The 15,109-nt window shown below is 38.0% G+C and overlaps 1 protein-coding gene across 4 annotated transcripts in view; it reads left to right on the plus strand.

Moving 5' to 3' along the window:
• Positions 1–15,109, plus strand: part of LOC101086263 (phospholipid-transporting ATPase FetA-like) — a 99,703-nt gene that overhangs the window by 12,850 nt on the left and 71,744 nt on the right. For all 4 annotated transcript variants that reach the window (XM_019816163.3, XM_006939264.4, XM_019816159.3 and 1 more), the window contains one exon: positions 14,769–14,831. In XM_019816163.3, the coding sequence (XP_019671722.1) occupies positions 14,769–14,831 (63 nt within the window). The remainder of the gene's footprint in view (positions 1–14,768; positions 14,832–15,109) is intronic.

The raw sequence follows: 15,109 nt of genomic DNA on the forward strand, positions 1-15,109 counted from the left end.
ACAGGGCTCAATCCCACAACCCTGGGATCATGACCTGAGCCAAAATAAAAAGTTGGACACTCAACTGACTGAGCCACCCAGGTGTGTCCTCATCACCCTTATCTTGCTTACACTTCTTTGTCCCTTTTATCCACAGCATTTATCACCTTCCAGCATAATTTATAACGATTCATTATTTTATTTATTGTCTGCCTTTACTTGTAAATTGTAAACCCCACAAGGACAGTATGTCAAGTGCTAGAATAATGACTGGCACAAAGAAGGTGCTTAGGTGCTTGATATCTATGTATACAATGAATGGTGGAGATTTTTCATGTTGAAAACATGTCCATTCTTCAAATTAATCTACAAATTCAAGGAACTAAATCTAAAAGTCCCATTGGGGAGCACCTGGATGGTTCAGTTGGTTAAGCATCTGACTCTGTTTCAGCTCAGGTCATGATCTCACAGTTCATGAGATCGAGTCCCTCGTAGAGCTCTGCACTGACATTGCGGAGCCTGCTTGGGATTCTCTCTGCCCCCCCTCCCCCATTTAACGCACCCCTGCTTGTACTGTCTCTCAAAATAAATAAGTAAACTTAAAAAAATCGTCAGTCTCATTATGTTAACTTACTTTTTAAAGTATTTAATGGCATTCTGCAATGTACTTCACGAACCTTTTCTTTTTTTTTAATTTTTTTTAACATTTATTTATTTTTGAGACAGAGAGCATGAACAGGGGAGGGTCAGAGAAAGAGGGAGACACAGAATCTGAAACAGGCTCCAGGCTCTGAGCTGTCAGCACAGAGCCCAACGCGGGCTCGAACCCACGGAGAGCGAGATCATGACGTGAGCCGAAGTCGGACGCTTAAACGACTGAGCCACCTAGGCGCCCCTCCACACCTTTTCATATGTTGTTACTCAGCCCTGCCTGAAAAATTCTGTCTTCCATATTCATTAAGCTAACTTATATTTATGCTTTAAGACTCAGCTCAGGATCTAATCCAACAAACTTTACCTGGCTCTCACAATCTAGTTTAGATACTCCTCTTTTGCGCTTCCATGACTCCCTGCTCTTACCTCTATCATACTATCCACCACACTATAGAGCAATTGTTTATTCATATGTCTCCCTTACTGGACAGTGAATTTCTTCAAGACAGTGATAGGGATATTGTCTGATTCTTTTCTACATTCCCTAGCTCTTAGTATAACACTTGATTATTTGTTAAATGACTTTTAAGAGCCTCTCATAACTTTATTCACTACATTAAACTTCAGCAAGTTTCTGCAGTCTCCTTCTTTCATCTCTTCCTATCTGTACTTCCTTCTTGATCCTTGAACATTTATCCCTAGCTACTTTTTCCCCCACTTTGAACTTGTTAAGCTCTTCTGTTTCCTCAGAGCCACATGACCAACAAACTACCATATGTGTGTGCTTGTGTGTCCATTAATGAATGAGATAGTCATGTATCATTAACTTTGTGAGATACCATTATAATATATAATTTCTCCAATGGAATGAAATGATTGAATAAAAATAAATAGTTTAAGTAAAATGTAATTGAAAAGGTAGGTAATCTCTGGATCTTAAATGAAAATTACTACATAAATGATAGCAAGTAGACAAAAAATCTTTGAGATGCAAATCCTAAGTATTTGGCTAGGCTCACCCACTACCTTATTGAGTACTGCATACCACACAGAGCATCCAATTTAGATTTATGCTTCAGTGAAATCCCCCTATAGTGATTTTCAAGGTGTTATGAGCTTTCACAGTTGCTCATGAAAGTTATACAAATATTAAATCGGAGAATTCCAGGTTTACAATAAATACTACATGTATATGCTAGGCTTGGTGGTGTGTTAAAACAACATAAGTCATGGGAGCACCTGGGTGGCTCAGTTAAGCCCCCAACTTCGCCTTAGGTCATGATCTCGTGGTCCCTGGGTTCGAGCCTTGCATCGGGCTCTGTGCTGACAGTTCAGAGCCTGGAGCCTGCTTCAGATTCTATGTCTCCCTCTTTCTCCGCCCCTCCCCTGCTCTTGCTCTGTCTCTCTCTGTCTCTCAAAGATAAATAAATGTTAAAAAAATTTAAAAGTCGGGGCGCCTGGGTGGCTGCTGGTTAAGCATCTGACTCTGGCTCAGGTCATGATCTCACAGTTTGTGAGTTCTAGCCCCACATCAGGCTCTGTGCTGACAGCTCAGAGCCTGGAGCCTGCTTCAGATTCTGTCTCCCTCTCTCTTTGCCCCTTCCTCGCTCTCACGCTCTGTCTCTCTCTCTCTCTTAAAAATAAATAAACGTTAAAAAAAATTTAAAAACCCGTAAGTTATGGGGTTTTGACCTCAGAAAGTATACAGGTGTTTCCCTTTATTCAAGGGACTCCTGAAATTCCACCTCCTAGGAATCCTAGTTTGGAAGAGGTAGTGAATGAATGCTGTCTTTACAGATGCATTTTTAATTATTTATACATTATTTATTTATTTATTTTTAATTTTATTTTTTATTTTTTAAAATTTAGATCCAAATTAGTTAGCATATAGTGAAACAATCATTTCAGGAGTAGATTCCTTAGTGCCCCTTACCCATTTAGCCCATCCCCCCTCCCACAACCCCTCTAGTAACCCTCAGCTTGTTCTCTATATGTATGAGTCTCTTCTGTTTTGTCCCCCTCCCTGTTTTTATATTATTTTTGTTTCCCTTCCCTTATGTTCATCTGTTTTGTCTCTTAAAGTCCTCATATGAGTGAAGTCATAGGATTTTTGTCTTTCTCTGGCTGACTAATTTCACTTAGCATAGTACCCTCCAGTTCCATCCATGTAGTTGCAAATGGCAAGGTGTCATTCTTTTTGATTGCCAAATAATACTCCATTGTATATATATACACCACATCTTCTTTATCCATTCATCCATCAGTGGACATTTGGGCTTTTTCCATACTTTGCCTATTGTTTATAGTGCTGCTATAAACATGGGGGTGCATGTGTCTCTTCAAATCAGCACACCTGTATCCCATGGATAAATGCCTAGTAGTGCAACTGCTGGGTCGTAGGGTAGTTCTATTTTTAGTTTTTTGAGGAACCTCCATACTGTTTTCCGGAGTGGCTGCACCAGCTTGCATTCCCACCAGCAGTGCAAAAGAGATCCTCTTTCTCCGCATCCTTGCCAACATCTGTTGTTGCCTGAGTTGTTAATGTTAGCCATTCTGACAGGTGTAAGGTGGTATCTCATTGTGTTTTTGATTTATATTTCCCTGATGATGAGTGATGTGGAGCATTTTTTCATGTGTCGGTTGGCCATCTGGATGTCTTCTTTGGAGAAGTGTCTATTCATGTCTTTTGCCCATTTCTTCACTGGATGATTTGTTTTTTGGATGTTGAGTTTGAGAAGTTCTTTATAGATTTTGAATACTAACCCTTTATCTGATATGTCATTTGCACATATTTTCTCCCATTCCATCAGTTGCCTTTTAGTTTTGCTGATTGTTTCCTTCGCTGTGCAGAAGCTTTTTATTTTGATGAGGTCCCGATAGTTTATTTTTGTTTTTGTTTCCCTTGCCTCTGGAGATGTGTTGAGTAAGTTGCTGCGGCCAAGATCAAAGAGGTTTTTGCCTGCTTTCTCCTCGAGGATTTTGATGGCTTCCTATCTTACATTTAGGTCTTTCATCCATTTTGAGTTTACTTTTGTGTATGGTAAGAAAGTGGTCCAGGTTCATTCTTCTGCATGTCGCTGTCCAGTTTTCCCAGCACCATTTGCTGAAGAGACTGTCTTTATTCCATTGGATATTCTTTCCTGCTTTGTCAAAGATTAGTTGGCCATACATTTGTGGGTCCATTTCTGGGTTCTCTATTCTGTTTTATTGATCTGACTGTCTGTTTTTGTGCCGCCAACATGTTAGTTTTAAAGAGTAGAACTTCTCTTAGATTAGCTCTGTTTTAACTTCATGGCTTCCTTTCTAGAAAGGAACCCCAAGCCCCATGCTGAAATGTATTTAGGCTGTACTTTAATCTTATCAGCATATTTATAATTCATCTCTTAAGCAGATTACTGAAGGAATTTCCATAGATGGATTAAACCTTTATTAATGTTGATTCTTGTTCACTTCCTTTCAGGGGCATGGGTGGATATGTTTAAAATCTGGTTCCCAAAATCTCTGTATGCATTTTTGGGGTTCTATAGCCTCCCTGTTAAGCATAACACAGCTTCTTGAGATCAACTATACAGCTGACCACCAAGCATGACTCAGAAATCTATCCATCAGTAGTTACTGAAATTCAGGGATTGTCAGGATTCTCAGATTGGAGTTGCTGAGGAGGCTTATAAAAATGAATAATCGTGTCCACTTGCTCAAGCTTTTGTCAGAACTGCAATGAGCAGAACTGTTACTCTTGCTTTGGACAGGCCCAACTAACCAGACTAGGATGTGATTTGGAATTGTTGGGCTAGAATGAAAATGTGTATAGTGAATGTAAGTAACATTACTGGAAACCTTTGAGAGAGAAATTGGAGAATTGAAATCCCTAAAAGGGTATGAGATTGGGTAAGTTTTTTTTTTTAATTTTTTTTTAACGTTTATTTATTTTTGAGACAGAGAGACAGAGCATGAATGGGGGAGGGTCAGAGAGAGAGGGAGACACAGAATCCGAAACAGGCTCCAGGCTCTGAGCAGTCAGCACAGAGCCCGACGCGGGGCTTGAACTCACGGACCGCGAGATCATGACCTGAGCTGAAGTCAGACGCTTAACCGACTGAGCCCCCAGGCGCCCCTTTTTGTTTTTTTAAATTTTTTTTGAGGTTGGGTAAGTTTGAGTGGAGTGCATTTAAGCAGCAAAACTAACATGTCCTAGATTTGTGCTGAGAAACTAGTAGAGTGCTGATAATTCATTTTATTGGCTGCTGCTCATGCAGTAAGTGAATCAGCCAGATATCAGGGCTCAGGACCCTGGAGCACAGCACCTAGTGTAGTTACCACAATTACCATATGATGGAAGGTGAGGATGGTACTATATAAAGTAGCACACTCAAGGACAGGGTGTTTGTTCATCTCAGTACTTACTTACCAGCTGGGGAAAAGATAAAGATAGAACTTACACAGGCTTCACTTTTGGCTCTTGCTTGCCTCCAGGGCTTACAGGAATCGGGAAAAATTTAATGAATAAAGGAATTTATAAATAGAGCTGTCTGAAAATGTAGAGACCGCCTTGAGAGACAGCAATTTCTTCTTCACAGGAAGTATTTAAGCAAGGCGGCCAGGGTTGCTAAACACAGGGAATGACTACTCTGGGTGGAAGGATGGATTAGATATCTCCCAGTGCCTTTCCAAGCGTGAAATTCTCGAATTTCCAGGATCAGAGTGACTCTGAGAAGCTGTCCACCATCCAGAGTGGCTCCCAGCACAATAACATGATTATTTTAACTTGAGCTTAGTTTAATTTAGTTCACCTTGGCCCTTCTATGACTCTCCTTAGACCCAATAAAACCCTTTATGGTATGAGAAAACTACTTGACAACTCCAGCTGACACTGTGATCCAGGGATGTTCCCAGTTTAGTCTCTTGGGGAAAGGGAGCCTAATTAATACTGGAGTGACTTAAACCCCCACAGCTTGTTGTCCTGGTAGCACTAGAAATGTTCTGCCTTCTGCTATAAAGTAGAGTAGTAGAACACGGATCACCAGCAGGGAACTGACATGTGGGGCCCGGAAACTCCATCACACAAAAAAAATGAAGATTTGGATTATGTGAATCACAGATCCTTCCCACTTCATGGCTGCTACATTTGTATCTAATGAAGTAGGGCAGCTAAGGTAATTAAGCTAAGCAATTGTGTCTTTGGATTGATTTTAATTGAGAGATGTACATATCCCAGAGCTGATTTTAAACATCACCAGAGAAAGTGTTTGTGTTCTTTATAGCAATTGTCTTGAAGTTATAAGCAGGAGCCATCTTATAACTTGTATTTTTCAGAAAGGGTTTCCTTGGGCTAATATTCTTAATAAATTTACCTGTTACTTGTCTTCTTTTTTTTTTTTTTTTTCAAGTTCATCCAATCCCCTACTTACAAGTCTGGCCCCATGCAAAGGCTGTAGAGGACACAGAAATTGGGAGTTGGGAGAAGGGGGAGATTATTTCTAGATCTGGGAAAGCAAGAAACTACACTGGATTCGTGGAGCTTGAGCGTGCCTGTGTTAAAATAGCCTTTGAAGGATTTTGACTGATAGGAAGGGCATTACAGTTGGAAGGAAGAGTGTGAGCAGTAGCATAGATGCAGAAAAGTCTGGGCCATATTTAGGGAACTGTACAATAGGCCAGTTTGAATAAGAGTAAATAGTGGAAAAGAAAGGTGAAAGAATAGTTAGGGTTCAAATGGGAGCATATTGAATGTGTGGCTGATATTTGGACTTCATTCAGTAATCCATGGGGAGCCACTGCAGGTTGTGAGCTGGTTAGTAAGAAGACATGATCAGTGTTCTGCTTTAGGGCAGCAGTGGATAATATATAATTCATAAAAGTCAGAAGCAAATAACAGGATATTGAATCCAAAAGGAAAGTAAAAAAAATCTGACATGATATTAGTGGGATTAGAAAGGAAGTAATAGTGGGGTGCCTGGGTGGCTCAGTCGGGTAAGTGTCTGACTCTTGATTTTGGCTCAGATCATGGATGCTCTCAGGGTCATGAGATCAAGGTCTGTGCTGGGTGTGGAGCCTCCTTAAGATTCTCTCTCCCTATCTATCTGCCCCTCCCCTGTTTGCACTTTCTTTCTCTCTCATAAAAAAGAAAGAAGGAAAGAAAAGAAAAGAGCTTCAAGAGACCCTCAGATGAAATATTTAGGACCTGACCGATAATCAGAGGAGGAACTGAAGGTGATTTTTAGATTTCATGAACAAGTTATAGAAATGCAGATGAACAGTTATGTTTAAAATCAGAGAAGGTGATTAATAAGTAGAGAATATCTCTTAATGTCTATTATTTGGTTCATGATGCTACTTTCTCAGATTTTACCTTTGTTTAAATAATACCAATTAAGCTTTTTAAAAACATAACCTTTTTAATACTGTGAAAATTATTAAGCAATCTGTATAGTAATATAAATTCATATACCTATATTAAAATATATTCCCTTTATTATCTAAAAAAGTATTTAAAAATCAGAGAAGGTGAGAAATACCATTTTGGAACATGATTATCTTGAGAAGCTATAAGCACCTAAGAGAAAATGTCCCACAGTATGAGTTTGCAACTAGAGATGGTTTTAGGAGCCAGGGCTAAAGATGCAGTGAGAGGATTTGTTATAAGTCAGGAAAAGCACACACAGACAACAGGGATAAGAACATGCTTTGGGGGAACAGTCCATATTATGTGAAAGGCATTGTAGAAACTGTTTGATATACTTTATATAATCCTTGCAACCAAGGTGAAATGATCATCTTAACATGAGAGATGAAAGACTAAAATTCAGAGTAATTATCTCATTACCAGAAGATTGAACATTTGTTAAGTGTTGGCTCCAAGGTTTAAATTAAGGTCAGCCTGACTCCGTTATATCACACTGCAAAGCAATCAAAGAGGAAGGTAGGGGAAGAAAAAAACAGCTAAATGAATTGTTAGAACAAGGAAAGGAAAGACCAAGTATCTCAATTAACTCTATGGTGACCATGGGAATAGAAAAAGACTGAGGTAGCGGCGCCTGGGATGCTCAGTCAGTTGAGCTTCTGACTCTCACCTTAGGTCATGGTCTTGCAGTTTGTGGATTCAAGTCCCATGTCAGGCTCTGCACTGACAGATTCTCTGTCTCCTTCTCTCTCTGCCCCTCCCCTGCTCATATTCTCTCTCTCCCTCTCCCTGCCCCCCACTCTTAAAAATAAATAAATAGGGGCGCCTGGGTGGCGCAGTCGGTTAAGCGTCCGACTTCAGCCAGGTCACGATCTCGCGGTCCGGGAGTTCGAGCCCCACGTCAGGCTCTGGGCTGATGGCTCAGAGCCTGGAGCCTGTTTCCGATTCTGTGTCTCCCTCTCTCTCTGCCCCTCCCCCATTCATGCTCTGTCTCTCTCTGTCCCAAAAATAAATAAACGTTGAAAAAAAAATTAAAAATAAATAAAAAATACATAAAAAATAAATAAATAAACATTAAAAAAAATAAGAAGAAGAAGAAGAAAACACTGAGGTAAGGAGACAAAATGTCTTCAAACGGTTCCCAGTAGATCCAGCTTTTGTTGGGATTTTGTGCCAGGGCCACATAGAAACCAGAGTTAGGTACATCAAGAAAGGCTATGTAGGAACTTTGAACTGTGTCTGGCCTAGCTGGAGGTTGAGTTCCATCTATAAAGGTACATTTTAACTTACTCTAATAATCACTTATCCCAGAAGCATCCAGATATTTTCTAACTTTGTTTTTAGCAGCAGAAGCTACCTTTTTTTTTAACTTAAAATATAGGAAAATCCCAGATAAAAGCAGAGCTATTCAAGTTGAGAGAAAGGAGGTGCTCTCCTCTTCGTCCTTGATCCTCTCTACCTTAACCCTATTTCAGTCCCTGAGAAACCTGCTTGCTCTACATAACACCATTTGAAAACCCCTTTTTTATCCTTTTCTTTCTCTGTTTCTTTTTCTCTTTCTCTCTTTGTTTTTTAGAGGGTGTGAATTGGGAAGAGGGGCAGTGGGGAGACACACACACACACACACACACACACACACACACACACACACACACACAGAAAGAGACAGACAGACAGACAGACAGAAAGGGAATCTTAAGCAGACACCATGCTCAGCATAGAGCCCAATGAAGGATTCCATCCCATGACCCTGGGATCATGACCTGGGCTGAAGGCATCCCTACTTTCTTTTTTCTTTTTTCTTTTCTTTTCTTTTCTTTTCTTTTCTTTTCTTTTCTTTTCTTTTCTTTTCTTTTCTTTTCTTTTCTTTTCTTTTCTTTCTTTCTTTCTTTCTTTCTTTCTTTCTTTCTTTCTTTCTTTCTTTCTTTCTGTTTTTGAGTGAGAAAGGGAAGTGACAGGTATTGCCCTTTATTATAGATGAGAAAAGCTAGAAAATTGAAGGAAAAAGTCATTTGCTTTAAGTACAAATAATTTAGGAATCCAGCTGAGAATAGAATAGAACAAAGATTTCCAAACTCCCTATCAGTCAGTGTTCTCTTTGACCCTTGACTCCAATTATAAAACAAATACATTTATTTAAAAGAGAGCATAAATTTGATTTCTAAAATTCCATTCAACACACATTTGTTAAGTACCTATGTGTGCAAAACCATTAAGACTAAGTAAATGTTTCCTTGTTTTTATAGAGTAAAAAAATGGAAAATAAACCATCTGAAAGCATCATATTTTATTACATAATAAGCATATTTACTGCTTACTTTGTGAGACTACAAAATTATAAGCACCAAAAGGAGATTGTGTGGACTGCAATATTTGGTCAGACCCAATATAAAGCTCACTGTAGGCAGAAAAGAAGGGTTTTTGTAGCACACAATTGCTTTACAAAACCTGCCTTATAGACTAAGCAGGTAACTCCTAAGGAAGACCCTGAATGTGAACATAGAAGCAGTAGCTAAAAAACTGTAGCATTTTGTAGGTTCCTTTCTACCCATTTTGTATTTGAAGTTTATTTTATATTAGTCTTCAGCTTTTTTTTGTTTTAAACCACCTGAAACCAAATCCAAATTAATTGAAAGGTTATCAGAGGTCCATGAATCACCTTTGGAAAAAGCAGTTTGTAAATGAGGGTGCCAAGACTCACCCCATTTTCTCTATGTAGAGGAAACAGTAGGAAAAAAATCCACAACAAAGGAATGTGGCAAGTTCCCAAAAGCCAAGAAGCTATTAGAAGTAGGAAACTGAAGGAAGTTTAGTCATCTAAATGGCATCATAGACTAGTAGATGTTTCAACATCTTCCCACCGCCTCCCTCCCCGAGTTTTAAAGAAGATCCTTGTTCTAGAGTGTTTTCCTGTCAGAAAATAGTTGTGATTGAAATGAGGTAAAGCGGGGACTGTGAGAAGAAAGGCAGAGCGTGGAGTGCTGGTGGGTTTTGGACTGTGCCTCTTAAAAGTGTTTTGGGAGAAGACTTGCTTTTTTTGTATATGTGCCTCTGTTGCTTTAAAAAAAGAAAACTTTTGTTAGCTTTGCTGAGATTCATGTGATATAAATTGGGATGGGAGAACCTTGATTTCTGGAGTAACTGGAGATTTGTGCATTGGATATAATAGCTAACTCTGAGAAACCTTAATGGAATAGACTGAAAGCTTTCATGATTTTATATGACAGTCTGGGAGAAACACAGCTCTTAGCGTTAGTCAGGTAATAGCACATCTGCCTCTGTATGAGAGTCCTATCGTCAGGTTCCTTTGTTGATGAAGAGCTCTATTCTCTGGAAGACAGATTTGTTCATTGAGAACCGATTAGGATTTGTATGCATGCAGTCTATGACATTCTAGTACTAAGTAAGAGTCATTGGCTATGCTGGTATCACAAATATGCCATTGCCAGACTTCACTGTATTTATTATAGTTATATAGTTTTCAGATTGAGATAAATATAAACTTAAAGACTTGCTGTAAACCTTTATACTAAATAAATTTTCCAGGGTTGTTTTGTGTGTGTGTGTGTGTGTGTGTGTGTGTGTGTGTGTGTGTGTAATAACTGTGGGTAAATGCAGGATGCTGGCAGCATAGAATCACAGCTGGGGCTTGGAGGAAGTTGAAGTTGGTTTGTACCATTTTGCCAGTTGGAAGACTGAGAATTGGTAGATCAATACTCCAGCCCTAACTCCAAGTTTCAGTAATATTGTTTTCATTTCTATGTTATGTGATTTAGTTCAAGGTCTAGGCAGCTTGGAGATTATCAGCTGAAGGTGGGACCTGTTACTTCTACCTTTAGATTCTCATGTCCAAATCCTATAACCATGTCTTATAGAGCTAGTGCTATTCCTTGCCTTCTCTTTGATACTTCTTATGAGTCTAGAGTTTTTCAACCTTGTTGTTAAAATGTGATGAGCCTTCTCCCAGATGTTTAGTAATTACAGAGAGAAAAATAATAAGTTTAAGGTGGAGAGTTCTGGCAGACACCATCTTAACCAAGCAATCTAGGTTCATATCACCAGGAATACACATGATAGCATGTATCTCCTGATACATGCACTAAGAAGGGCATATCAGACAAACCCGAGATGAGGCACATTCTACAAAAAAAATTGGCCAGTACCCTTCAAAAGTGTCAAGATCATGAAATGCAAGGAAATAATGAGGAACATTGACAAATTGAAGAAGACATACAGCTAAATGCAATGTAGGATCCTGGAGCCAAGAAAAGAAGAAGGAGAAGGAGAAGGAGAAAAGAAAAACCAAAACAACAACAACAAAAAAAACAACATTAGTAGAAAGAATTGTTTTGTACTTCAGTTTATAGTGTTATACGAAGGTTAATTTCTTAGTGTATAATTATTCTATTATGGTATATAAGATGTTAACATAAGAGTAAGGTGGGGTGAAGGGTATATGGAGATTCTCTATAGTGTTTTTGCAACTCTTCTGTAAGTTTAAAATTATCTCAAAATAAAATGATTTTTTTAATGTGGTGACCAAAATTGGCTTTTTCTTTCAATAAGGGTTATTAAGAAACTACTCTCTTCATGAGTAAGATAGAGTATTTCCTATAATTGGTGTATTCACTTTAATTTTTTAGTTCTTTTGTAATTATGTGTTGAATAGATATAAAGTTTACAACAAATGTATAATTTGTAAAGAGTAACAATAACATGAACACAAGTGTAGCTTGAAGCTCTCAGTATGCCTTTTCCATTCTCCCTACCTTCTCCCTAAACTTTTTCCTGAATTTTGTACTTTGTATTCTCTTGCTTCTCTTTACAGGTTTACCTTGAAAATATATGTCCCTAATGATATAGTTTTGCATGATTTTTAACTTTATGGAAGTGGAATAATATCATATGTATTCTTTTTCAATTTTCCCCCTACATATTATATTCCTAAGATTTTATCATGTTAACGTATTTAACTGTATTTCCTTCATTTTCATTGCTATGTAGTTTTCTGTTATAGGAACATAACACAGGTTACTTCTCTATTCTACCATTAATGGCTATTTGGTTAGTTTCCAATTTTGCTGTTATGAGAGTGCTACCATACACATCTTTGTATATGACATATTATGAGAGTTTCCCTAGGGTGTATACATAAAATGGACTAGCTGGGGTATAGAATAAATCCTCATCAACTCTAAGATAAAGCCATATTATTTTCCAAAGTGGTTGCCCAATTTTTAATACCATCAATAGTATGTAAGTGTTCCTTCCAGTGGTTCTACTTTCTCTCTAGCACAATATTATTAGACTTAAACTTTTTTTTTTTTTACCAGCTTAGTGGGCATGTATATAGAAATTTTAAAACATTGCCATTTATTGATTGACTACTTTGAATCAAGTACTCTGGCAGACATTTTCATACATTATTTAATTTAATCCTCTCATAGCTCTTCTCAGTCTGGTGGAAGAAGCTAATGTTGTATTTAGTTTGCAATAACATAATTACACCTCTCTCTCTCTGACACATTTATTCTTTAGTGGGTCTTTCTCCATCTTGTGTGTCCCTAATTTATTTCCTGTTTCTTTTTTAAAAATCTCATTGTAGAAGAAATTTGAGGGAAGGATCTCTGGTTTCTAAGTGGTTAATAGCATGCTCCAAGTCACATTGTCATTAATTAGTAGCAGAGTGAAATTAAACCTGGTTCTGTAGCTCCTAATGTTTTTTCTTTTCTTTTCTTTTCTTTTCTTTTCTTTTCTTTTCTTTTCTTTTCTTTTCTTTTCTTTTCTTTTCTTTTCTTTTCTTTTCTTTCCTTTTCCTTTTCCTTTTCCTTTTCCTTTTCCTTTTTCTCTCTCTCGCTTCCCCTCCCCCCCTCCACATTCCATTTCTTCCTCCCTTCCCTCACATTCTTCTGCTCCTCCTCTGAGGTTTGTATTTTTTCCCCCTCTCAGTTTAACAGCTTAAATGTACTTTCCAGTTGGCTGCTATGTAATATGATGTGCGTGCAGAGTTCCTGATACTAACTAAACAGTCATTACTCAGGTCTCTGGCTGGCCGTTATGTTCCTTATAACCATTTCACATTCCTAGCTATGCTCCTTGTGTGGATTTGGCCAGACTACCCTCTAAAAGCTGCTGGTGGCCCTGCAGGGGTTAGAGAGAAGCCAGGACTTCAGGATATCCCATTCTTGGCTCATCTTTCTTGGCAGCAGTAGAAACTCAAGCCTACTGTGGAGGTGTACGCAACTAAGAGTAGAACTGGGTGCCTAGAGAATGGTGATATTAGAACTGCTAACATTAGTTAGGAGAACACAGGTTCTTTTGACAGAAAAAGACAGACTTTAGGTTGGGATACAAGCCTTGTAGCCAACAAGCACAAAGTAATTTTGTTTAGCCTGCATAATATTTTCTTTTCTTTTTTTTTTAATTTGGATGCATGCACTCTCCAATTTGTCACAGTACCTAGTATTTCATTTCCTGTTGTTTTACATCTAACTACCTGCTATTAACTTCCTGGCTCCTAAAGTTATTTGATGGAACCCTGCCTAGATTATTGAAATACGAATTTTATCCTTAATGAAGTCACTTGGGCTTCACAGAGAGCAGAACTGGAAGATACATTCTTATTCCAAATCATAGTTGTTCAGCTGGTTGTGCTTTTTCCTGATAGCTGAACATCTCCTAGCTGGAAATATCCTTTTACTTAGAGTTTACATTTCCCTCAAGATATGAGTTTTCCCCCCATCTAATCTTATTTGGGATGATTAAGATGAAAAGACTTTTCTAGTCTTGGCTTATCCACACTTGGTGACTTGGGAGACCTGAAAGAAATTGATTAAAATAAATATACTTTATTGGCCTTTTCTGGGTTGAGGATAAAGAGAAAGAAGGGGGAAAAAAGCAGGGTTTTTTTGTGTAGAAAACCAGGTGTCAAATATTTTATTTAACTCATTAATTAATGCGATAATCAGTAAGATGTTAAGATCAGTTTAAATGAAAGTGTAGAAGCTAAGTATTTATAGGCAGTTTAATGAAGAAAGATTAAGATTTCTGAATTATACATAAACCTAATTGAAGTCCTAAAGTGCACAAGTCATAACCTTTGGAGTTATGTTTTTCACAAGACATAAAATATTTGTATCTCTATGGGATAAAAATCTATAGAAAACTAACCAAAGGCAGGGGTGCCTGGGTGGTTCAGTTGGTTAAGCGTCTGACTTTGGCTCAGGTCATGATCTCATGGTTTGTGGTTCGAACCCTGTGTCAGGCTGTGTCTGAGAACACAGCTCAGAGCCTTGAGCCTGCTTTGGATTGTGTTATCTCCCTCTCTCTCTGCCTCTCCCCCACTCACATTCTGTCTGTCACTCTCTCAAAAGTAAATAAACATTTAAAAAATAAAAAAAAAACTAACCAAAGGCATAAACCCAGAACTTCACTAAGAGATCACCTGGTAATTCTTTTGCTTATCTCCAATGATCTGTCTCAGATAATTTTTCTGACAAAGTGTAGTCATCAGCTCAGACTTGGTTGACAGAAAGTAGAATCTGTTTGCCAAGCTTTGAAAATATAACTTTATGATGAGAACATACGAAATGAATTCTAAAATTTAGCATATGTGTCTTAGAGGTAGATTATTTTGGATTTCTGAGAACAAGTACCGAGTGTCTTAAGCACATGTTTCAGTGAAATGGTATTGGCATGAGAAATTTTATCCTGAATCTTTTTATTTCCTTTACAGAAATTCCATGGAATTATAGTTGGTACTACTGTGCAATGTCTCTATTTGAAAGGCAAGATGGAGGTAGGTAAACTCAGTAAATATTTACTCAGTAAATAAGTAAGTATGTATGTCATTTTTATTGCTTCTAAAAAGTAAGTTGGTATGCATGTGCACCCATGTACATATGACAGATAAACAGACTGGCCACCATATCAATCAAACCACCAATCAATGAAACCTCCAATCTACCAAACAACTGAACAAGAAAGGAAATATACCTTGCAAAAGTAAATACTTTGTACTTACAAGTATAAGCTCCACTGTTTTGTTATCTGAGAATTCTAATTTGAGTAGTTCTA

This window comes from Felis catus, chromosome D4 (genome assembly GCF_018350175.1).
Source record: "Felis catus isolate Fca126 chromosome D4, F.catus_Fca126_mat1.0, whole genome shotgun sequence".
Taxonomy (NCBI): domain Eukaryota; kingdom Metazoa; phylum Chordata; class Mammalia; order Carnivora; family Felidae; genus Felis; species Felis catus.